The sequence below is a fragment of the Staurois parvus genome, unplaced genomic scaffold, assembly GCF_062004578.1.
Source record: "Staurois parvus isolate SC_StPar_1 unplaced genomic scaffold, SC_StPar_1.0 ptg000449l, whole genome shotgun sequence".
Lineage (NCBI taxonomy): Eukaryota > Metazoa > Chordata > Amphibia > Anura > Ranidae > Staurois > Staurois parvus.
Genome location: NW_028318245.1, coordinates 6,097,408 through 6,123,800, shown reverse-complemented (window position 1 = coordinate 6,123,800; position 26,393 = coordinate 6,097,408). Strand labels below are relative to the sequence as shown.

At 43.8% G+C, this 26,393-nt stretch overlaps 3 protein-coding genes across 3 annotated transcripts in view; all 3 read right to left on the bottom strand.

The window, feature by feature from the left end:
• Positions 1-317: 317 nt before the first annotated feature.
• Positions 318-26,393, bottom strand: part of LOC149453466 (uncharacterized) — a 130,294-nt gene continuing 104,218 nt past the window's right edge. The window contains exons 26-27 of the mRNA XM_089688647.1: positions 9,269-9,275; positions 318-1,027 (exon numbers count right to left, since the gene is read on the bottom strand). Coding sequence (XP_089544773.1) covers positions 686-1,027; positions 9,269-9,275 — 349 coding nt within the window. The 3' untranslated portion in view covers positions 318-685. The remainder of the gene's footprint in view (positions 1,028-9,268; positions 9,276-26,393) is intronic.
• Positions 4,756-6,505, bottom strand: LOC149453470 (uncharacterized). The gene is made up of 5 exons (XM_089688604.1): positions 6,413-6,505; positions 5,753-5,896; positions 5,455-5,611; positions 5,035-5,339; positions 4,756-4,935 (listed from the first exon to the last, which is right to left on the bottom strand). Exons 1-5 carry the CDS (start codon positions 6,488-6,490, stop codon positions 4,756-4,758), a joined length of 864 nt encoding a protein of 287 aa, XP_089544730.1. The 5' UTR covers positions 6,491-6,505.
• LOC149453469 (uncharacterized) lies at positions 17,128-25,073 on the bottom strand. The gene is made up of 6 exons (XM_089688440.1): positions 24,937-25,073; positions 22,090-22,236; positions 21,745-21,901; positions 21,223-21,626; positions 20,979-21,114; positions 17,128-20,241 (listed from the first exon to the last, which is right to left on the bottom strand). Exons 1-6 carry the CDS (start codon positions 25,066-25,068, stop codon positions 19,556-19,558), a joined length of 1,662 nt encoding a protein of 553 aa, XP_089544566.1. The 5' UTR covers positions 25,069-25,073; the 3' UTR covers positions 17,128-19,555.

Below are 26,393 nucleotides of genomic sequence, written 5' to 3'. Positions count from 1 at the left end.
CTTCATCAAACAAGATCCTTGCTCCACCGTGAGCATGTGTCCTTGATATCTGGTGACAACGTGTTCAGCAGTGGGAGATTATGGTATGTGCTGTTTTATGATTGTTATCTGTATCTGGGTTGGAAAACTTTGGGTGATAAGTGACAATCTGCCAGTATGTTGGTCAATTTTCAAGGACATGTGATGGGCAGCAATCCCATCACGCTTCCTTCATGTTCTCCAACAGTGACACCCTGACTTCTTATACCAGTGACAACTATCGGAACAGAAAGTCCTCCAGTTGGGACATGTACAACTATACAAAGCACTCGCCCAACTCTACTAAATAAATGATTTTATTGACGCCCTTGGAGATTTTTCTCTTCAATTCTTGTCTTCATGATGCAACAGGAAGAAGAGAAATATTCAGAACAGACGAGGGCAAAAAGTTTGGGTTTTGAGCAAAACTACAACATGAAAATGTACAATAAGTTAGGAATCAAAAAATGAACGTTTTGAGGAGGAGATATAAAAAAAAAATCACATTAAAACAATAAAACTAAAATAGTCCATATGGGTTGGCTGATCCTTTCAGACATCCTCATCTTTATCATACAATTGTTCTGTAGGCATAAGGATTCAACCTGCGAAAGCCCACCTTAAGTCTTTCAGTGTCCACGGGTGGCGTGCGTTCTCTGGTGGAGAATTAGTGTCCCTTTCTGAGCAAAGCATTCGATTCTGGACAGGAAAACGACTTCTTGTGCCTGTCACGGTTCCCTTTATCGGAGAATCGCTTTCCACACTCAGAACAGGAAAAGGGCTTCTCCCCGGTGTGGACCCTCTGGTGTATGATGAGTTTAGATTTCTCGGTAAAAGACTTTCCGCACTCGGAACACGAGAAGGGCCTTTCCCCGGTGTGGATTCTGACATGTCGAACGAGATCTGATTTGTTGACGAAAGACTTCTCGCACTCAGAACACATATATGGCTTTTCCCCAGTGTGGATTCTCCGGTGTTGAACGAGATGCGATTTCTTTGTGAAGGACTTCTCACACTCGGAACACGAAAAGGGTTTTTCAGTGGTGTTGATGCTCTGGGGTACAACCAGGTCATGTTGTGTTGCGAATGATTGTGCACAATCCTGAAACGGATTAAAAATATTGAAAGGCGGTTCCTCAGGATTTGAAGGATCTGGCAATTTGTCTGCACTTTGAAAGCTTGGTTGGACATTTGGGATAATAGTATGGGATTCATCTTTAGGCTCCTCAGGATTAAACCAATCTGTTGATGTTGCCATATAATTAGGTTTGTAATGTATATTTTGAGTAGCAATGTTTATTCTTGGAGAATATTGTGCCGTGTCATTATCTTCTTTATTATAATCTGCAGATGAAATAAGATGTCCTTCTTGGGTATTCCAGCCATTGTTTTCTCCTGTTGGAAATATTTTTTTTATTATGAGTAATAATTATATGTTCATCTTTCATGTTTAACAATTGAGAACCATGTATGTTTGTCTAGTAGTCAACCTTTCCCTGATGTCTGGCACAGAATAAAATATAAGTAACAACAACAAAAGGATGGAAGTCAGATAAGATATACAATGCAACCTAAACAACTATAGCATACTAGGTGGGTGTACATACACTAATGACAATGTTATGACAAGGGACACCTCATTTGTTGGGAGTATGATGTTATATTGAGGAATGGAGATGGACCTTTCATATGGTGTCCAGTATCTCCTCCTCATTTGTTGGGAACATGATGTTATATTGAGGAATGGAGATGGACCTTTCATATGGTGTCCAGTATCTCCTCCTCATTTGTTGGGAGTATGATGTTATATTGAGGAATGGAGATGGACCTTTCATATGGTGTCCAGTATCTCCTCTTCATTTGTTGTGAACATTATTATTATTATTATTATACAGTATTTATAAAGCGCCAATAGTTCGCTCAGTGCTGTACATTACAAAGGGGGACAGAACATGTGACAGAACAATACCAATACAATGCAAAACATGAGGGGATTGAGGGCCCTGCTCTTTCAAGCTTACAATCTAGGAGGGAGGGGATGGTGGCACAGGAGGAGATAGCTGTGGGGGATGGAGTGGTAGGAAGAGTGGAGGAGGTCAGCAAGTTAGCAGGGGGTGGGGTAGGCTTCCCTGAAGAGATGGGTTTTCAGGGTGCGCCTAAAGGAGAGGAGAGTAGGTGATAATCTGATGGGTTGGGGCAGGGAATTCCAGAGGATGGGCGACACCCTGGAGAAGTCCTGGAGGCGGGCATGGGAGAAGGAGACCAGGGAACTAGAGAGAAGGAGGTCTTGTGAGGAGCGGAGTGTGCGTGCTGGGCGGTACTTGGATATTAGGTCAGTGATGTAGTTCGGGGCAGTATGGTGGACAGCTTTGTATGTCAGTGTTAGGATTTTGAATTTGATCCGTTGCGCAATCGGAAGCCAGTGGAGGGATTGGCAGAGGGGGGTGGCGGAGACAGAGCGGTTGGAAAGGTCAATGAGTCTGGCAGCCGTATTCAGGATCGACTGAAGCGGGGATAGCCAGCGGCAAGGCAGGCCAGTGAGGAGGGAGTTGCAGTAGTCGAGTCGTGATATGATGAGAGAGTGGATGAGCTGTTTAGTGGTTTCTGGGGTTAGGAACGTGCGGATTTTGGCGATGTTGCGGAGGTGGAGTCTGCACGAGTTTGTTAAAGATTGGACTTGGGGTTGAAAGGATAGGTTGGAGTCCAGAATTACACCAAATACTCTGGCCTGCAGGGCGGGTTTGATGGTAGTGTTGTTGGATGTGACGGAGAAATCAATGGGGGGTGGTGTCCGGGCTGGGGGGGAAGACAAGAAACTCGGTTTTGGAGAGGTTCAGTTTAAGGAAGTGGAGCGACATCCAGTCTGATATGTCGCTCAGTAGGTGTGTGATTCGGGCTGAGACCAAGGGGGTGAGGTGGGGGGTTGAGAGATAGATTTGTGTGTCGTCGGCATAGAGGTGGTAGTTGAAGCCGTGAGAGTGTATGAGTTGGCCAAAGGAGGAGGTATAGATGGAGAAGAGAAGGGGCCCGAGGACAGAGCCTTGAGGAACCCCAACAGAGAGGGGGAGTGAGGGGGAGGTGGTAACATTATAGGTAACGCTGAAGGAGCGTTGTGACAGGTAGGATGAGAGCCAGGAGAGAGCAGAATCTCTGAGGCCGAGGGAGTGTAGTTTTTTGAGGAGGAGGAGGTGATCGACTGTGTCGAAGGCCGCAGAGAGGTCAAGGAGTAGGAGCACTGAATAGTGGCCATTAGCTTTGGTGGTTAGCAGGTCGTTGGAGAGTTTGAGTAAGGAAGTTTCGGTGGAGTGTAGGGGACGGAAGCCGGACTGTAGGGGATCAAGGAGGTTGTTGTCGTTGAGGTGAGAGCATAGGCGGGTGTAGACTAGGCGCTCGAGGAGTTTAGATGTAAATGGGAGCAGGGAGATGGGTCTGAGGTTGTTCGGGTCATTGGGGTCCAGGGAGGGCTTTTTAAGTATGGGGGCGATGTGTGCATGTTTCAGAGGGGAGGGAAAAGTGCCGGAGGAGAGGGAGAGATTGAAGATGTGGGTGAGGGAGGTCGTAGGGATTGTGAGGGGATAGGGTCAAGGGGGCAGGTGGTGAGGCGGGCATCAGAGAGGATCTTGGAGACTTCCTCGATGGTGGTAAGGTCAAAGGTGCGGAGTGTTGGGGGAGCTTCAGTATGAGGAATGTGAACATGACCTTATATTGAGGAATGGAGATGGACCTTTCATATGATGTACAATATCTTCTCATTTGTTGGGAACATGACCTTACATTGAGGAATGGAGATGGACCTTTCATATGGTGTACAGTATCTCATTTGTTGGGAACATGATGTTATCTTGAGGAATGGAGGAGGACCTTTCATATGGTGTACAGTATCTCCTCCTCATTTGTTGGGAACATGACGCTATATTAACAAATGAAAATGGACCTTTCATATGATGTACAGTATCTCCTCCTCATTTGTTGGGAACATGACGTTATATTGAGGAATGGAGATGGACCTTTCATATGGTGTCCAGTATCTCCTCCTCATTTGTAGGGAATATGACATTATATTGAGGAATGTAGATGGACCTTACATATGATGTACAGTATCTCCTCCTCATTTGTTGGGAACATGACATTATATTGAGGAATGGAGATGGACCTTTCATATGGTGTCCAGTATCTCCTCCTCATTTGTTGGGAACATGACGTTATATTGAGGAATGGAGATGGACCTTTTAAATGGTGCTCCTGTTACTTGTAACCACAGAAGCCAACAAAAGACCTCTTCCACTACTTGCTTCCTTTGTTTCTCTGATTGTTGCCATCATGTAATGCAGTGTAATCTAGCAAAAATGTGAATGGAAGTGCCACACCATTTCTAATAGATACAAGTACGATTAGATTCTACTTAGGTTCAGGGAAACAAAAGAGTAGCTAGCTGCCATTCAAAGTACCAAGCAAACTCTGAGATTACTTCTAAACTCCCGCTCCAAGTGCTGCTTGTAAACACAGAAGTTGGCAAAGGATGTCTTCCAATAGTCGCTACTTCTGCAGCTTTGACTGATGACACCATCTAATGCAGAGTACAGCAAAGGAAGCGAGTATCTATCTTTAAAAGTGGCAGCAGCGTCCTAAACATAGGATTAGTGGTGGGAGGTGTCAGTACTCAGTATCGGCACGTTCCGGCACAAAAAAGACCTGCCTAAACTTGATGAAAATAATTTGTAATGTGAAATAATGAACCTACAATGAAAATATAAAGAGCTGCATTTCATGTATACAATACTTACCTGTGCTGATGCCTAGAGATGATTCCTCTTTGGTAACTGTCATGTCATCTTTCTGCCTAGACAGTTGATTTCCCCTTGGGTTTATCTCTTCTTCCGCTTTAACCTCAGTTTTGATATCGAACACTCCTACCTCCTAAAAATCACAAAATAATGGTGAGCACTATTATCATGGGGCTGCATAGAGGGATTGTGTCTCATACAATTTAAGTATGACATCCTCAGTCCCACCTACATGATGATGATGGTGAGGGGTGGTGTGATCTTCCTGTGTGGAATCCCGGGAATACATAGGATGGGAACATCTCTCTGGTGGGTTCCCATTACTGGATCCATCTACCTGATGATGGTGAGGGATGATGTGATCTTCCTGTGTGGAATCCTGGGAATACATAGGATGGGGACATCTCTCTGGTGGGTTCCCATTACTGGATCCATCTACCTGATGATGGTGAGGGATGATGTGACCTTCCTGTGTGGAATCCCGGGAATACAGAGTACGGGGACATCTCTCTAGTGGGTTTCCATGACTGGATCCATCTGTAGGAGACACACAAACTGACTGAATCCATTGTTTTTATGTGTTTATCAGATGATGGGGATCTAGGTGGACCCTCCCTACTGCTCTCTCCTTTACAATAAAGTCTCCTCTTACCCAGTGATGTGAGGGGCAGCTGATTCTCCATCATGACCTCCTTGTAGAGATCCTTGTGTCCTTCTAAACACTTCTGTTCCTTCATAACACCATCCTCCTCCTCTCCTTCTTCTATCTCTTCTTTGATAATAACATTAAAATTGCTCCAGTTTTCATTCTGAATATAGATTTAAAAGAAAGTAGTATAAATGTCTCAGCTCCTCCATGGAGACATCTTGACACCTTATAGGAACTTAAAACACACAATGATACAGACCCATCCCTTGGAGAATGCCTCATAAATTTTGGCACCACTCACCTCTCCCATTAGGAGGTCAGTGATCTTCTGGGTGACCTCTAGAATCTTCTGCTCGTTGTTTCTTTCTGGAACCAGTAAGGAATGTAGAGGAACCATAATGGAGTTCTGTCCATCTCCCGATGTCTTCTTCACGACTACGTCATCCTGTGGAGAGAGATCAGCAATCACTATAGACATTTCCCAACAACAGAAGTCACAACTTGCTGCCATCATCGTCCTTCTTTGCTACGATCTGATTGAATCTCTCTTCTTTCTTCCCATATTTGCAGATACACATTTCAGACATTTTTAAATGTTTCAAATGTTTCAAACGCCCAGCTATCAGGAAAAGGAAATCTGTAAAAAATAAAACAAAAAACAAACAAACAAAAAATGCATACCCGTGTTTTAGCAGCTTGTCAGGAAAAAGAAAATCAAAAAGATCTTTGGAAACAAAAAAAAAAAATGTTGTAATTATCCAGCTTTCAGTAACTCAAATACTGTAAAAATTTCTGTAACTTGAAGTCATATTTAATCCAGTTGTGAGTACAAAAAGTTGCTCTGAAATCATTTTTTTTTGTCAGTTATGAAATGCTACAAATAAAAATAGCAAAATAAAAAAAAATTTCCATTGGCGACTTCATTGCTGGAATAAAACTGCGCTCCCAGAATCCTCCTCACCTCCCCGGTCAGCAGGTAGATGATCTCCAGGGTGAGCCGTAATATCCTCTCCGTCAGGTTGGTGCAGTTTGCTTCCATCGCTCACAACTCTCTTCCATTCACTTCCTGCAGCAATTGTGCCCATCCCCCAATGACCAGCATCATGGGTAAGAGGTAGGCTCTTTGCCGATTGGCTCTTGCCGGCCATTTTTTTGTAGCCCAGCAGACATGCTGAAAGCTGACATGTCTTTATAGAAGAACTACAATTATATGTCTGCTAGCAGGGGCTCATCCTTGTTGATGGACAGGAATGAAGAGAAAAGTGCCTAAGGTTCAAATCCCAATGACATCAGACTCACCTTTGGTTTTTTTTATTTGTATTTTTATAATATTTTTGCCCGCTATAAAATGTCTGCCTTAGGCTAGGTTTACATTTGTGTGCTGTGGAAATGCATGGAAAGTCCTGCACGTCCTTGCAGTGGCCATAAAATGCACTTACCTTTTGCAGGCATTTTCTAATGGCTCCCCCAATGCACTGTGCTAATGCATGTGCCAAAACGCACGCTAACAGAGCACTATGCGTTGTTAAGTGTTGTTTTTTTAAGTGTCATGCACTTCTCTTCTTCTCCTGCAATTTTCACGAGTAGGGCAACCCATTGAAATGATAGAGTGATAGAACAGTGGTTTTAGCAGAACTAAAATCCAAATATTTATATATACTGTATAATGATCATTATACAGGATTTATATAGTGCCAACAGTTTGCTCAGAGCTTTTCAATATATATATATACAGTATATATGCAGTATATATATATATATATATATATATATACATACTGTGTGTGTATGTGTATATATATATATTGAAAAGCTCTCAGCAAACTCTATCTATCTATCTATCTATCTATCTATCTATCTATCTATCTATCTATCTATCTATCTATCTATCTATCTATCTATCTATCTATCTATCTATCTATCTATCTATCTATCTATCTATCTATATATGCTATCTATCTATCTATCAATCTATCTATCTATATGTGTGTATATATATAGTGTATGTGTGTGTGTGTATATATATACATACATTCCGGGCCTCCAGTACCCCTGACGCCGGGCCCACAAAGCCTCCTATCACCGCGTCCCACGGCTCGTCCAGCCGCCGCACCACTGTGCCCACTGATGCCGTGCCACAACACCCACGGATGCCAGCTTACAGCACCCACAGACTGCAACCAGCCAGCTGCGGCCCCAGCCGCCCACCACTCTCCCCTCCTACGATCGGTCACCGATGAACTCGGACATGGCATAACGAACTCTCCCCATCCTCATGTCCTGACTGAAACCTCCCTCCTCTCCGACCCGATCAGAATTCTGCCCACCCTAGCATGCCACCTGCACTCCTCCTCCTCGTTTTCCTCTCCTCCATCCCCAAACTTGCCTCCCTCTACCCCCCTACTCCCCCAAAACACCTCTACATCGCACCCTCACTTCTTCCCTCCCCCCTCTACGGCTCTCACCACCTCCTCCTATTACTCCACTCCCCCGCTGACCCACAAGCCACCACCAACCGACCCACGCGCTCCTGCACCTCCCATTCCCATGCCACCTTCCTCACCCTCCTCCTTCTCCTAACCGCCGGTGACATCTCTCCGAACCCTGGTCCTCCATCTCCCTACTCCCCCTCCCGGCACCCCCCTACTCACACCAACCACCGCAACCCCCTCAATCTCATATCTGTCTCCCTCCTCCCCACATCCACCCCTCCCCTCTCGGTTGCACTCCTGAACGCTCGTTCGGTTTGCAACAAGCTCACCGCCATCCATGACCTCTTTGTCTCCCACTCCCTCAACCTCCTAGCAGTTACCGAAACCTGGATCCAAGCCACTAACTCCACCTGCCCTGCTGCCCTCTCCTATGGAGGCCTCGTCTGGACCCATTCAACCAGACCGAGCAGATGCAGAGGCGGAGGAGTCGGTATGCTCCTACCACCGCTGAGCACCTTCCAGGTCCTCCCTAACCCCCCCTCCCTATCCTTCTCCTCCTTTGAGGCCCACTGTAGCCGGCTCTTCTCTTCCACCCCCCTACGGATTGTGGTAATCTATCGGTCTCCTGGTTCCGCATCCCCCTTCCTTGAGGACTTTGCTGCCTGGCTTCCCTTCTTCCTCTCCGCCGAGCTACCAACCATCATCCTAGGCGACTTCAATATCCTGATCAACGCCAACAGCCCGGCTACTTCCCAACTCCTCCTTCTAACCTCCTCCTTCGCGCTCACACAGCACACTCAGTCCTCCCACTCCAACGGAAACACCCTGGACCTCGTTTTCTCCCACCTCTGCACCCCCTACGACTTCACTAACACCCCCTTCCCTCTCTCTGACCACCACCTCTTCACATTCTCCATCTCCCCCTCCCTCAACTCCCCCCCCCCCCGAAGCGTCTAACCATCACCCGCAACCTCCGCAATCTGAACCCGACCCATCTCCACCCAGCAGCTGACCGTCTGTATGACAGCATCCTCCCTCTGTCATGCCCTGACCTGGCCACTTCTGCATACCATGACTCACTGTCAGCTGCCCTTGACTCTCTGGCACCCCTAACCACACGTAGCATTAGACCCCGACCGCTTCAACCCTGGCAAAACGACCACACGAAATGCCTCAAACGACGCAGTCGCGCGCTGGAGCTCTTATGACGCAAAACCAGATCCCCTCCCGCGTTCTCCCTCTATAAAGCCGCCTACCTCGCCTACACCACTTCCCTCCATGCCGCCAAACAAGCCTATTTCATAATCCTTATCCACACCCTCTCCACCTGTCCTCATCGGCTCTTCTCCACTTTCAAATCCCTGCTCTCTCCCCCCCACCCCCACCCAGCACCTCACTCACCGCCCCGAGATTGCCACTCACTTCCAAAGCAAGATTGACGCAATCCGTAAGGACATTGTCAACTCACAATACACCTCTCCACCCAGCCTCCCGCCCTCCTTCAACCCCTCAACCCTCCCCTCCCCTGACCTCATCGTCGCACTACCCCCCACTATACCTAACGCCCCGCACATCATCACCTCCCCACCACTCCGCTCCTTCAGCCCAACTACTCCCGAGGAGATCTCTAAGGTCTTCACTGAAGCCCGCCTCACCACCTGCCTCCTGGACCCTATCCCCTCACAGCTCCTTCAGTCCCCCCCCTACTCCATCATTCGCTCCCTCACCTACATCTTCAATCTCTCCCTCTCCACCGGCACCTTCCCCTCCCCTCTAAAGCACGCACACATCACCCCCATACTCAAAAAACCCTCCCTTGACCCTACTAACCTTAACAACCTTAGACCCATCTCCTTGTTGCCCTTCACTTTCAAGCTCCTTGAGCGCCTGGTCTACAATCGCCTAAGCGCCCACCTCACTGATAACAACCTCCTTGACCCCCTACAGTCTGGATTCCCCTCCCTGCACTCCACCGAAACCGCCCTATCTAAAATCACCAGTGACCTGCTAACTGCCAAAGCCAATGGCCACTATTCTATCTTCCTGCTCCTCGACCTCTCCGCGGCCTTCGACACTGTTGACCACCCTCTCTTCCTTGCCAAACTGCACTCCCTTGGCATCAAGGACGCTCCTGATTCACCTCCTACCTTTCCCAACGCTCCTTCAGCGTCACCTACAACACTGCCACCTCCCCCTCCCTCCCCCTCTCTGTCGGGGTCCCCCAAGGCTCTGTCCTCGGGCCCCTCCTCTTCTCCATCTATACCTCCTCCCTTGGCGAACTTATTCACTCCCATGGCTTCAATTACCACCTCTATGCCGACGACACCCAAATTTACCTCCCCACCCCCCACCTCACCCCCTCACTCTCTGCCCACCTCCTAAACGACATATCAGACTGGATGTCGCTCGATTTCCTCAAACTTAACCTATCCAAAACCGAGCTCCTGGTCTTCCCCCCACCCCGTGCCCCCCCCCCATCCTCTCCATCACTACTAACAACGCCACCATCTCTCCCACCCCACACGCCAAAGTCCTGTGTGTCACCCTGGACTCCCACCTGTCCTTCCTACCCCACATCCAACTGCTATCTAGATCTTGCAGGCTCCACCTCCGCAACATCTCCAAGATACGCACATTCCTCACCCCAGACACCACCAAACAACTCGTACACTCCCTCATCATCTCACGCCTGCAATTCCCTTCTCACTGGCCTACCCAAACGAACGCTATCCCCACTCCAGTCGATCCTAAACTCAGCGGCCAGACTCATCCACCTCACCAAGTGCTCCACATCTGCCTCCCCCCTCTGCCAATCCCTTCATTGGCTCCCGATTGCCCAACGCATCAAGTTCAATCTGCTAACCCTGACCTACAAGGACATTCACAATGCTGCCCTGAACTACATAACTGACCTGATACCCAGATACTACCCTACCCGTGCCCTCCGCTCCTCACAGGACCTCCTGCTCTCTAGCTCCCTGGTCTCCTCCTCCCACGCCCGATTGCAGGACTTCTCCAGGACTTCCCCCATCCTCTGGAACTCCCTACCCCAATCCATCAGACTGTCACCTACCCTCCTCACCTTCAGGCGCACCCTGAAAACCCTCCTCTTCAGGGAAGCCTACCCCAACCTCACCTAACACCCAACCTCACCTAACAACTAACCTCCTCCACTCCTCCCACCACTCCATCCCCCACAGCCATCTCCTCCTGTGCCACCTTCCCCTCCCTCCTAGATTGTAAGCTCGAAAGAGCAGGGCCCTAAAACCCCTCGTGCAGTGTATTGTTACTGTCTTGTCTCATGCTATGTCCCCCTTGCTACTGTACAGCGCTGAGCATACCCTTTGGCGCTATATAAATACTGTATAATAATAATAATATATACAGTGGGGTAAAAAAGTATTTAGTCAGCCACCAATTGTGCAAGTTCTCCCACTTAAAAAGATGAGAGAGGCCTGTAATTGGCATCATAGGTAGACCTCAACTATGAGAGACAAAATGAGAAAAAAAAATCCAGACAATCACATTGGCTGATTTGGAAAGAATTTATTTGTAAATTATGGTGGAAAATTATGGTAGAAAATAGGTATCAATATCAAAAGTTCATCTCAATACTTCGTTATATATCCTTTGTTGGCAATGACAGAGGTCAAAAGTTTCCTGTAAGTCTTCACAAGGTTGGCACACACTGTTGCTGGTATGTTGGCCCATTCCTCCATGCAGATCTCCTCTAAAGCAGTGATGTTTTGGGGCTGTCGCTGGGCAACACGGACTTTCAACTCCCTCCAAAGGTTTTCTATGGGGTTGAGATCTGGAGACTGGCTAGGCCACTCCAGGACCTTGAAATGCTTCTTATGAAGCCACTCCTTCGTTGCCCGGGCGGTATGTTTGGGATCATTGTCATGTTGGAAGACCCAGCCACATTTCATCTTCAATGCCCTTGCTGATGTAAGGAGGTTTGCACTCAAATGATATATGGCCTCATTCATTCTGTCCTGTACATGGATCAATCCTCCTGGTCCCTTTGCGGAGAAACAGCCCCAAAGCATGATGTTGCCACCCCCATGCTTCACAGTAGGTATGGTGTTCTTTGGATGCAACTCAGCATTCTCTCTCCTCCAAACACGACGAGTTGTGTTTCTACCAAACAGTTCTATTTTGGTTTCATCTGACCATATGACATTCTCCCAATCCTCTTCTGGATCATCCAAATGCTCTCTAACAAACTTCAGACGGGCCCGGACATGTACTGGCTTAAGCAGGGGGACACGTCTGGCACTGCAGGATCTGAGTCCATGGTAGTGTGTTACTGATGGTAGCCTTTGTTATGTTGGTCCCAGCTCTCTGCAGGTCATTCACTAGGTCCTGGGATTTTTGCTCACCGTTCTTGTGATCATTTTGACCCCACGGGGTGAGATCTTGCGTGGAGCCCCAGATCAAGGGAGATTATCAGTGGTCTTCTTGTATGTCTTTCATTTTCTAATTATTGCTCCCACAGTTGATTTATTCACACCAAGCAGCTTGCCTATTGCAGATTCAGTCTTCCCAGCCTGGTGCAGGTCTACAATTTTGTTTCTGGTGTCCTTCGACAGCTCTTTGGTTTTCACCATAGTGGAGTTTGGAGTGTGACTGTTTGAGGTTGTGGACAGGTGTCTTTTATACTGATAACAAGTTCAAACAGGTGCCATTGATACAGGTAATGAGTGCAGGACAGAGGAGCCTCTAAAAAAAGAAGGTACAGGTCTGTGAGAGCCAGAAATCTTGCTTGTTTGTAGGTGACCAAATACTTATTTTCCACCATAATTTGCAAATAAATTCTTTCCAAATCAGCCAATGTGATTGTCTGGATTTTTTTTCTCATTTTGTCTCTCATAGTTGAGGTCCACCTATGATGCCAGTTACAGGCCTCTCTCATCTTTTTAAGTGGGAGAACTTGCACAATTGGTGGCTGACTAAATACTTTTTTGCCCCACTGTATATACACACACAGTATATCTATCTATATATATATATATATATATTTATATATAAACGAGGGTGAGCCACTGTAGATCTCAAAAGTTCAAAGAGCATTAGGGAGATTGTACCAATGGTGGGCTCCCATACATCCACCAATATTAATATCAAATAAATTGAGGAGACATACTCCAATATGCAACAAAATTTGTGTACATTACAATCCATGTGGCATATAGCCAATTAAAATGTTCTACTTTAATATGTCACAAAGAACCTTAAAGTGGTTGGAAAGGCTATGCATGAAGGTAAAAAACGTTCAGTGTGCAGCTCCCTCCACAGCGCCACCTTCCCCCTGGATACTCGCGATCTAGCGATGTGCATGAGAGCCGAGGTTCTCCCAGGTCTCACTGTCTCCTCATTGGTTGAGACATTGGCTCCCACTGCTGTAAATCACAGCCAGTGAGGAGGAAGCTGGGAGGCGGGATTTAGCCACACTCTGTGTGTCCCATGGCTCAGGAGCGAGCATGCACGAGTGCCCCCAGAGCAAGCAGCTTGCTATAGGGGCACTCAACGGAGTGATGGTCCAGAAGTACCGGTGAGGACCTGAGAAAAAGAGGATCGGGGCTGCTCTGTGCAAAACCCTTACACAAAGCAGGTAAGTATGACATGTTTGATGTTTTAAAGAAAGAAACTAACCTTTGAAATATATTGAATATGGGCAAAATTGTAGCATTTCAAATATATGTCAATATATTTGGGAAGAATATTTTTAAAATATATTTCAAATATATTTTTCTTCCATGTGGGCTAGTCCAAATTTAGTGTTTGCAGGTTGTAAGCAGGTGCTTATGGGAATGGGAAAATGTATGGCATTGTATTAGTGTGTAGTTAGCGGCTGTTCACATGGCAAAGGGTTAAGTCATGTAGCGGCTTTTTCCCGGGCTTTTTCGGAGGTCTACCCCTGGCCAGCACCTAATAAACACCAAGGGCTAGAGACTGACGAGAAAGTGTTCACCACATGGGATTGGATGGAATGGAATGGATGTTGCCAGAATGTGATTTGTGATTGGGGACCACTGCCTCTGGGTCACCCCAAAGGGATGCCTCACCTGGAACCAGGACTCCGCCACTATTGGACTTGAAGAGGACTCTTACCTGTTGGAGTACAAACTAGGCAGCCGTGTGTAGTCAGTTGTTCGATGCTGCTGTATGAAATTGTTAACCATTTTAAGCCCGGTCTGAAGTTACTCAAAGGGTTGCATGGAGGTACATGACATATCCAAAAGAACGAGGCCTAAGTAAACAAGGGGGTGAAGAGGAAGAACAAGGCCATCACATGGGGTTAACTCAACAAAGGAAGTGACGGGAAGTATGCAGTTGCTATGGTGTCAGAGCCTGGGTCCAAACCTGGGCCTTCTGCGGTGAGTGGCAATGTTTCTTCTTGCTGAGCCACCTGATTGCTGGACAGCACCCTTGACAATCATTTGGATGATCCCACATTGACGTTGTTTGTCATGAACCTTGAACCCCTTGCTCCTCCCATGAACTTCCTGATATAAGCCATATCTCTGCACTTCCTGTTTGCCAGATTATTGTGCTCTCCAGTCAGTTTCTTGCTCCTTGTCATCTCTGTTATTATCCATATTTTCAAATAAATCTTTCAGTAAACTTGATTTACCCTCTAATAGATATTCGTGTATAATAAAGTCCAAAACCACAAAAAAACAAAAACATCAAAAACCAAAGTCCAAAAATAAAGTCCCAAAAAATATTACTTCATAAAAAAATCTTTATCTGTAATATCATAATTCTTCATATCTTCAAACCATCTTTGTGGTATACTTCAAACCAAATCTTCAAATACCTCAAAGGAAAAAAACTCAACATGTGTATTATCTTCAAAAAGAGGGGTATGTAAAACGTGCCACACGTGTTTCATGCAAACAAAAATTGACGTGCCAATTTTGTATTTTAAAAATATTTGTATGGGGTTCTGTCTAATGGCAAGTATTGGCTTGTTATGTTATAATATTATTTATGATTATTTTATTATTATCATTATAAATTTAGATGATTTAATTTTTTTTTAGGGGGTTGAGTAATGTAAGGGAGGATATATTTGTTTACATTCTTATTGTGGATGGGAGGGAATTTTTTATAATAACTGTTTATATATGGGTTTGTCATCGGGTTCTTACTGTTGACAATAGTTTTTATGAAGTTTTATGAAGTTCTGGTGGATGAAAGTTTATATATATATATATAGTTTATATATTAGGGGATGTGTAGGTCACAGTTTAGCCGGTTTAGTAATGGCTTCTCTGTGTTCCGTTTCACTGGCCCTGATATATTTTATATACATGAGTGGGGATATCCAGCTTTCCAGGATGTAAGATGGCCGCGGTAATAATCTCCCCGCCCTGGCTGGTATATTTAAGGGGAGTGAGGAGACACGTCCGTATCCCTGTTGACAAAGTCCGGATGTGACGAAACGCGTCCGGGGCACGTGACGTGGTGACGTAGTGACGCTCTTCCGGAAGTGCGGTGGCGGCCATCTTTGATCCTGGTACATGCGGCTGTGCCTTCCTGGAATCCTCATGGGGTTTTGAGGTATTGGAAACCTACCATAGGCGATCTGTTCCCCCTTGGGAGTGGGATGGTGTGGATACCTACACACTTGTGAGGAGAGGCAGGATTGTGGACAAATCGTTTTGGTGTGGAAGCTGATGTCATCTTATTTGAATGTAAGTTGCTACAATAAAGTGCTATGAGTTTTTATGACACATACTGATCCCTGGTCTGTTTATGAGGTCTGTGGGAAGTGGCTAGAAAGGCTGAAGGAATACAAAAGGTTGGAAATAAGTACTCAGACCCTTGAGACTATTCTGAGGGTAACTATGCACTTCCTCTATTGGTATGCAGTGGATTGATTCCTAAGGCTGAGGGATTTCTCTTCACGGTTGTGGTGGCACGTCAATTTTTGTTTGCATGAAACACGTGTGGCATGTTTTATATACCCCTCTTTTTGAAGATAATACACATGTTGAGTTTTTTTCCTTTGAGGTATATGAAGATTTGGTTTGAAGTATACCACAAAGATGGTTTGAAGATATGAAGAATTATGATATTACAGATAAAGATTTTTTTATGAAGTAATATTTTTTGGGACTTTATTTTTGGACTTTGGTTTTTGATGTTTTTGTTTTTTTGTGGTTTTGGACTTTATTATACACGAATATCTATTAGAGGGTAAATCAAGTTTACTGAAAGATTTATTTGGTGATATTTGTACTTCAGGGGAAGGATTGTGAAAGTGACTTGGTGGGGTATTCTACTTTAAAAAGGATAGTGCTATACGTAGAATATTATCCATATTTTGCTGCCACTCGTTATTGACCCTTGGCTTGTTCTCGACTACGCTTCTGCCTGATCCCAACCTGCGACTGCTCCTTACCGACCTTGGCTTGTTTACTGACCACGCTTCCGTTTGATCCTTACCTGCTTATACGCTACTGGACCTCCACTTGCTCACCTCCTGGTGGGGTGATCCTGAGGAACGCGACCTGGTGCTAACACGCAGCCAAATCCATCTCCACCATCAGGAGCTCTGGTGAACACCAGTTGGTACTTAGACTCTGCACCTCGGGTGATCCCACTCCTCCGCCACGGTGACCTGCCAGTGTACCTATCCTGCTGGTTTCGGGTGAGCCTTTCCACTGCTATAGCAACTGGTCTTCGAGCCCGACCCCTGATCGTGACATATGGGTAACCACGAACTTGTAAGAATAAATAGCAGCCAGACAGAAGAGTGTGGTTCCAAGCATAGTCGACGGGTTCCCTGGTTAGTGAGGGAGTCAGTGCTCTGACTCCCTCCCTAGTGCTCAGTGCCCCTATAGCAATCAGGACTGAATCCGCAGCACGATGACCCTATGGATCTAGCCGCAGGTACGGGAGAACTGAAGGCTCTAATTTCTGCATGACTAGAGGTCCACGTTTAGTAGGACCCCTATTCTGCCACTGGGAGTGAGGTGGTCTCTTTAACTGGCTGCAGAACTGCATTATCTTACAAAGAGAAAGCTGTGGTTGGGACTGTATCCACAAACCCGGAGGACCATCGTCAATGTGCAGCCTAATGTTGGAGAACAGTTTTTGTCTAACCTATCACCATCTCTTCACACATGACCTTCTCCAAAGGCTAAGTTCCGATAACCCATCCCTGTGGTGTTGCTGATGAGGAACTAGTAGTTCTGATCAATGGTAATGGAAGCAAAACAAGAGTCCACTCTATGGTTTACCAATAAGAACTTTATTTTATTGCTGTCCAGCAATGCAGATTTTTATGTAACGTGACAATGGAAGAACAGCCTGAGATCCCAATTTTCTTAGTAACTAAAATGGAAATCCACCAAAAACTTTTTTTACCTTTCATTTTTGACAGATGACTGAAGGTGAGAGCCTCCGTCAGGTTTTTATCTGTGTCCCTATTAACCAGTTCCACAGGGGTGTAGCATCAGGGGTTGCAATGGTGACCCCATCCCATTTATAAAATTCCATCTGAGCTCTTCCTAATGTTGAGCAAACGCTATGATGGGGATGTGCTGAACTTATAAAATCCCATATGAACTCTTCTTAATCTTGAGCAAAAGTAATGGTGGGGATGTGGTAAACCGAAAAAAAAATCCCATATGAACTCTTCCTAATGTTGAGCATACGCAATGATGGGGATGTGCTGAACCTATAAAATCCCATATCAACTCTTCCTTATTTTGAGCATACACTATGATGGGGATGTGGTGAACCTATTAAACCCCATATGAACTCTTCTTAATCTTGAGCAAACGTAATGGTGGGGATGTGGTAAACCGAAAAAAAAACCCCATATGAACTCTTCTTAATCTTGAGCATATGCTATGAAGGATGTGGCAAACCTATAAAATCCCATCTGAACTCTTCCTAATGTTGAGCATACGCAATGATGGGGATGTGCTGAACCTGTAAAATCCCATATCAACTCTTCCTTATTTTGAGCATACGCTATGATGGGGATGTGGTGAACCTATTAAACCCCATATGAACTCTTCTTAATCTTGAGCATACGCTATGATGGGAATGTGCTGAATTTATAAAATCCCATCTGAGCTATTCCTAATGTTGAGCATACGCAATGGTGGGGATGTGGTGAACCTATAAAATCTCATATGAACTCTGCCTAATCTTGAGCATACGCAATGATGAGGATGTGGCGAACCTATATAATCCCATATGAACTCTTCCTAATCTTGAGCATACGCAATGGTGGGGATGTGGCGAACCTATAAAATCCCATCTGAACTCTTCCTAATCTTGAGCATATGCAATGGTGGGGATGTGGTGAACCTATAAAATCCCATCTGAACTCTTCTTAATGTTGAGCATACGCAATGGTGGGGATGTGGTGAACCTATAAAAGCCCATATGAACTCTTCCTAATCTTGAGCATATGCAATGGTGGGGATGTGGTGAACCTATAAAATCCCATATGAACTCTTCCTAATCTTGAGCAAACGCTATGATGGGGATGTGCTGAACCTTTAAAATCCCATATTATTATTATTACAGGTACTCATATAGCGCCATCAATTTACGCAGCGCTTTACATATACTGTATATTGTACATTCACGTCAGTCCTTATCCCTCAAGGGGCATACAATCTAAGGTCCCTAACTCACATTCATACATACACATACTAGGGCCACTTTAAACAGGAGCCAATTCACCTACCAGCATGTCTTTGGAGTATGAACTCTTCTTAATCTTGAGCATACGCAATGGTGGGGATGTGGCAAACCTATTAAACCCCATTTGAACTCTTCCTAATCTTGAGCATACGCAATGGTGGGGATGTGGTGAACCTATAAAATCCTATATGAACTCTTCCTAATGTTGAGCGAACACTATAATGGGGATGTGCTGAACCTATAAAATCCCATATGAACTCTTCCTAATCTTGAGCATACGCAATGGTGGGGACGCGGTGAACCTATAAAATCCTATATGAACTCTTCCTAATCTTGATCAAACGCTATGATGGGGATGAGCTGAACCTATAAAATCCCATATGAACTCTTCCTAATCTTGAGCATACGCAATGGTGGGGATGTGGTTAACCTATTAAACCCTATATGAACTCTTCTTAATCTTGAGCAAACACAATGGTGGGGATGTGGTAAACCGAAAAAAATCTCATATGGACTCTTCTTAATCTTGAGCATATGCTATGATGGGGATGTGGCAAACCTATAAAATCCCATATGAACTCTTCCTAATCTTGAGCATACGCAATGATGGGGATGTGGTGAACCTATAAAATCCCATCTGAACTCTTCCTAATGTTGAGCAAATGCTATGATGGGGATGTGGCAAACCTATAACATCCCAGATCATCTCTTAATCTTAAGCAAACGCAATGGTGGGGATGTGATGAACCTATAAAATCCCATATGAACTCTTCCTAATCTTGAGCATAGGCTATGATGGGGATGTGGTGAACCTATTAAACCCCATATGAACTCTTCTTAATCATGAGCATACGATGTGATGTGTACATGGTGCCAAAACACACCAATCATGTCAAACCTTTCACTAAGTATAACTAAAACATTCCATATGGTTTGGCAGATCTTTTCAGAAGTCTTTATTTTTTATTGTTCCATTGTTTTATGGACATAAGACTTCAGCCTATGACACTCCACCAAACGTTTTTCAATGGGCTCAAGTGTTCAGTGTTCTTTGGTGGAGAAATTTCTTCTGAACAGGAAAACAGCTTTTCATCAGCGTGAACTCTCATGTGCCTATCACAGTTCCTTTTATCAGAGAATCTCTTTCCACACTCAGAACAGCAGAAGGGCTTCTCGCCGGTGTGAACTCTGTGGTGTCTTTTCAGGCTCGATTTCTCAGTATAAGACTTTCCGCACTCAGAACACGTATAGGGCTTTTCCCCGGTGTGGGTTCTCTGGTGTTGAACAAAATGTGATTTCTTTGTAAAGCTAATCTCACACTCGGGACAAGAAAATCGTCTTTCACTAGTGCATATGCTCGGGGGTACCACCAGGTCTTGTTTACTGAATGACTGTGGATGCAAATTATGGGGAGAATATTCTTTGTGATTAGAAGGATCTGGTGATTTCTCTGCAATGTACAGGTTTGGTTGGACATTTGGGATAACAGTATGTGGTTTATCTTTGGACTCCTCAGAATTAAACCAACCTGTTGGTCTTACCATATGGTTGGGTTTGTGATGTATATTTTGAGTAACAATGCTTACTCCTGGAGAATGCTCGGCCATGCCATTATCATCCTTATTATAATGTGCAGATAAAATAAGATGTCCCTCTGAGGTCTTCCATCCATTGGGACCACCTGTTGAAAATGTTTTCTTATTAAAAAATAACATCATATTCATTGTTCATGTTTTGCAGTTAGGAGTCAGGCATGTTGGTCTGGTATTCAAATGTTTCCTGAGATCTTTGACATGGAATTAGGTACAACAATAACAACTATGCCAGGAGGTGAAGCCAAAGCAACTATTGAACACTGGGTGGAGCTATATATATGCTAATGGCATTGATATCCTTAGGAACAGAGATGGACCTTCCATTCAAAGCTGATGAATGTAGATAGAAATTGCATATGCTGTACATTATCTCCACCTCAATTGTTTGGAAAATGACATTATATTGAGGAATGGAGATGGACCTTTCATATGGTGTCCAGTATCTCATTTGTTGGGGACATGACGTTATATTAAGGAATGGAGATGGACCTTTCATATGGTGTCCAGTATCTCCTCCTCATTTGTTGCGAACATGACTTTATATTGAGGAATGGAGATGGACCTTCATATGGTGTCCAGTATCACCTCCTCATTTGTTGGGAACATGACGTTATATTGAGGAATGGAGCTGGACCTGTCATATGGTGTACAGTATCTCCACCTCATTTGTTGGGGACATGATGTTATATTGAGGAATGGAGATGGACCTTTCATATGGTGTGTACAGTATGTCCACTGCACGTATAATGATTTACTAATTTTTCATGATTTTTTATTAAATTGCATACTTGATGGCAATACATTGAAATGGGAAAGTACTTACCTGTGCTGACATCTAGAGAAGATTCCTCCTTGGTGAGTGTCACCATCATTTCAGTTTCCTTCATAGACAGCTGATTTCTGCTCATATACATCTCTTCTTCTTTGACCTCATTTGTTATATTGAATGCTTCTGTCCCCTAAAAATCACAAAATTATGATGAGCACTATATGTATCCTGATACTACATAGAAGAATATCATCTATCACAGTTTACATCCAAGTTTGATATCTTCAGTCACACCTACCTGATGATGGTGAGGGATGGTGTGATCTTCCTGTGTGGAATCTTGGGAATACAGAGGAAGGGGACATCTCTCTGGTGGGTTACTATTACTGGATCCATCTACCTGATGATGGTGAGGGATGGTGTGATTTTCCTGTGTGGAATCCCAGGAATACATAGGACAGGGACATCTCTCTGGTGGGTTCCCATTACTGGATCCATCTGCCTGATATTGGTGAGGGATGGTGTGATCATCCTGTGTGCAATCCCGGAGATACAGAGGATGGAGACATCTCTCTGGTGGGTTCCCATTACTGTATCCATCTACCTGATGATGGTGAGGGATGGTGTGGCCTTCCTGTGTGGAATCCCGGGAATACAGAGGACGGGGACATCTCTCTGGTGGGTTCCCATTACTGGATCCATCTATGTAGGAAACACACACACTGACTGAACCCATTGTTTCTATGTGTTTATCAGATGATGGGGGATCTATGTGGACCCTCCGTACTGCTCTCTTGTTTACAATAAAGTCTCCTCTTACCCGGTGATGTGAGGGGCGGCTGATTCTCCATCATGACGTCCTTGTAGAGGTCATTGTGTCCTTCTAAATGCTTGTTCTTCTTCATCACACTCTCCTCTTCCTTTTCTTCTTTTATCTCTTTTTTGATGCAAATGTTAAAATTGCTCCAGTTTCCACCCTAAATTGAAATTTAAAATAAAATATTACAAATGCGTCTGCTCTTCAATCTCAACATCTTATAGAACCCTGCCATGGAAACATCATAAGTACCTATAGGAACCTGACACACACAATGATACAGTCACCATCCAGACACATCCCATGTCTGTTACTGGAGAACGCCCCAGAATTCCCGGAACTGCTCACCTCTCCCGTCAACAGCTCAATGATCTTTTTGGTGACTTCTAGAATTTTCTTCTTTTCATTATTTCTTTCTGGAACCAGCAATAAATGTAGAGGAACCATAATGGAGTTCTGTCCATCTCCTGATGTCTTCTTCACAACTATGTTATCCTATGGAGAGAAATCAGCAATCACTAGACATTTCCCAACAAAGGAAGTTGTAACTTGCTGCCATTATGGTCCCTCTTTGCACCTTTGTGCCTAAAATGTTTGGTACTGCTTCATTTTCTTGGCAGCTAACTGCCGTGCATACTTAAGAAAAGGAGGAATTTAAATGAGCCCCATCACTGGTGTTGATGACTATAATAATAGTCCCCAACATTGGTGCCATTTGTTGGGAACATGACGTTATATTGAGGAATAGAGATGGACCTTTCATATGGTGTCAAGTATCTCCTCCTCATTTGTTGGGAACATGACGTTATATTGAGGAATGGAGAAGGACCTTTCATATGGTGTACAGTATCTCCTCCTCATTTGTTGGGAACATGACGTTATATTGAGGACTGGAGATGGACCTTTCATATGGTGTCCAGTATCTCCTCCTCATTTGTTGGGAACATGACGTTATATTGAGGAATGGAGATGGACCTTCCATATGGTGTACAGTATCTCCTCCTCATTTGTTGGGAACATGACGTTATATTGAGGAATGGAGATGGACCTTCCATATGGTGTCCAGTATCTCCTCATTTGTTGGGAACATGACGTTATATTGAAGAATGGAGATGGACCTTTCATATGGTGTCCGGTATCTCCTCATTTGTTGGGAACATGACGTTATATTGAGGAATGGAGATGGACCTTCCATATAGTGTACAGTATCTCCTCCTCATTTGTTGTGAACATGACATTATATTGACTGGAAGAAGCCAGGTGTAAATGGACCAGAGGTCCATTACCATCCAACCACCCATAGAGGAGAACAGGTTGTGTCTATGCTCACTCTTCATAAGCGGAGCGGACACGGACCTGTTATCCGCCTGCTCAGCGGGGATCAGCAGACACCCGCCGCTCCATAGAAGAGAATGAAGGTTCCGGTCCACCTGGAAAACGGACAGACGGACCCGATTGCAACGTCCGTATGAAAGGGCCTACTTGGAAGAAAAATATATAGTTAAATATATATATATATATATATATATATATATATATACACTGCATGTTGAAATGTGTTTTTATTACAAAATATATGAAAAATATTTTTTAAAATACATTTCAAATATACTGTATGCCTTTAAAATACAAACCTACATTTTTGTAATGCATTTACAAATATATGTAAAAATGTATATATTATAATAAAAAAAAAATAAAAAAAAAAAAAAATATATATATATATATATATATATATATATATATGGTTAGCACATCCGCCTGGCAGGTCTAGGGTCATTGGTTCAAATCCCAGCCACGGCATCACCTGCTTGGAGTTTGCATGTTCTCCCTGTGCCTGCGTGGGTTTGCTCCAGGTGCTCCAGTTTCCTCCTACACTCCAAAGACATGCTGGTAGGTTAATTGGATCCTGTCTAAATTGTTTCTAGTATGTGTATGTATGAATGTGAGTTAGGGACCTTAGATTGTACACCGCTTGAGGGTTAGGGACTAATGTGAATGTACAATATATATGTGTAAAGCGCTGTGTAAATTGACGGCGCTATATAAGTACCTGAAATAAATAAATATATATACTGTATGTTGAAATGCATTTTTTATATATTACCAAATCAATGACAAATATTTTCAAAAAATACATTTTCAAATATACTGTATGTCTTTACAAATACATTTATTCTACATTTTTGGAATGCATTTACAAATATATGTAAAAATATAAGTTACTGTAAAATTACTTTTCTATATGTTAAAAAAAATCTGAAGAATATATTTAAAAAATATATATTTTAAAAATATTGTCATATATTTTGTAATATATAAAAAACGCATTTCAACATACAGTGTACATATACATATATATGTGTGTGTGTGTATATATATATATATATATAAAACGTGTGTGTGTGTATATATATATATATATATATTTATTTTATTTTTTTTTTTCTTTTAAAATATATTGAATACGGCCAAAATTGTCGTCTTTCAAATATATCTTATTATATTTGGGAGAAATATTTTTAAAATATATTTTTCTTCCATGTGGGGGGCCTAATGCATACTCCAAAAAAATTTGAAAAATCAAACAAACAGAGCATATCCCTAGATTGTAAGCTCCCGGGATCCCTCTTGTATTGAACTGTATTGTTGCTGTATTGTCTCCCGTTATATTGTAAAGCACTGAGGAAACTGTTGGCGCCATAAATCCTGTATTATAATAATAATAATAATAATAATAATAATAATATCCAATCGTTCCAAATGTAAATCAGGGACACATAATTTTTTTTAAATGCCCAACTTTCAAAAAAAAAAAGAAAATAATAAAATGCATATTCATGATGATTTAGCAGCTTGTCAGCTAAAAAAAAACAAACAAAAAAAGGTTTGTCATTATCCAGTTGTCTGTAACATAAATTCTTTCATTCGTAACTTGTCGTTTTTTTTTAAATTATATTTAATCCAGTTGTCTGTAAAAAAATGTGTCCGTTATTGTCAGTTAAGAAATTTTAAAAAAGAAATGTCATTTAAGATTTTTTTTTTTTAAATTGCAAACAAACATTATCCTTATTAACAACTTGCAGGTCATTTGATGCTGCAATAAGACTGCAGAAAAGTGATTTTTTTTTTTTTCAGGCAGGTATTAATAAAATGAAACCAAAATGTTTGCGGTGCTCCCAGAATCCTCCTCACCTCCCCGGTCAGCAGGTAGATGATCTCCAGGGTGAGCCGTAATATCCTCTCCGTCAGGTTGGTGCAGTTTGCCTCCATCGCTCCCAAGTCTCTTCCATTCACTTCCTGCAACAATAGCGCCCATCCCCCCATGCTCGGCATCATGAATAAAAAGCAGGCTCTCCTGCTTCTTCACAGCCATTTTGTTGTAGCCTAAACTAATGATCAACAATGAGGATATCTATTAATACCCATCAAAAGCTTCCACCAGCTGAGAGCAGGGGTCTAGTACGATGAAGGGGTCCCCATGCAGGATGATGGCGGGGAAATATAAAGCCTACAAACATTTTTTTTCTGTAGCTTTTGCTGTACTACAGGGGTGCTCAACCTGTAACCCTTGGAGCCCTTTGATGTGGCCCTCGAACTCAAACCAGGGAAGCGTACTTCTATTTTATCCTTATCATTGAGAAGCAGCCCTATAGGCTGCTCACGACCGTAAGGGTTCGTTTACATTTGCGGTCTGGGAGGTGGTCCCTCAAAAAATCCATAACAGGACCCTTATCCTTGATGAGGGTCTATTATGGCTTTTCAGGTGGAATCAAAAAAGGATAAAAAAAAAATGGGGTCCACCTAAAATCCCCCCTGGCAAAGCACCTTGTCCCCGAGTTAATGAGCACAAGGCCCTGTTTCTACAACCATGGCAGGGCGCTTATCAAATCTGAAAGCCTCCTTGATATCCACACCCTATAGGGGGCACATGACCTTAAGGGTTCGTTTACATTTGCGGTCTGTAAGGTGGTCCCTCAAAAAATCCATAACAGGACCCTTATCCTTGAAGAGGGTCTATTATGGCTTTTCAGGTGGAACCAAAAAAGGTGAAAAAAAAAATATGGGGTCCACCTAAAATACCCCCTGGCAGAGCACCTTGTCCCCGAGTTAATGAGTACAAGGCCCTCTTCCCACAACCATGGCAGGGCGCTTATCAAAATCTGAAAGCCTCCTTGATATCCACACCCTGAGAGGTGGTAAAGCCTCATAGTTGAGATGTGTTTTTAATACCGCTGCCCCCCCCCCCCCCCAACCACTGGTGTAGGGTCACAATTGTGACCCCGCCTCATGCTCCAGGGGGCCCGTGCGGCCTTCCTGTCACATTCTGTTTTACACTTGGACTGGAGGAACAGCAGCAATGGCATGTACAGGAACCGATCCTCTCCATTTTCCTCCTGCAACCGCTGAATTCCGGCTTCTCCTCCTGTCCCTCCTGCGGGAGGAAAATGTTCATTATGCTATTCAAAATCAACAATTTAAAATACCATTTCATTTTATTCTGGCCCACATCCGGTCACTTAGGTGGCCCTCGCTCTTCATAAGGCATCCCTGCTTTAATACAAGGACAGGAAATCATGGGGTCCCCCAAAAAAATCCAGAACAGGACCCTTATCCTAGATGAGGGTCTTGTATGGCTTTCCAGGTGGAAC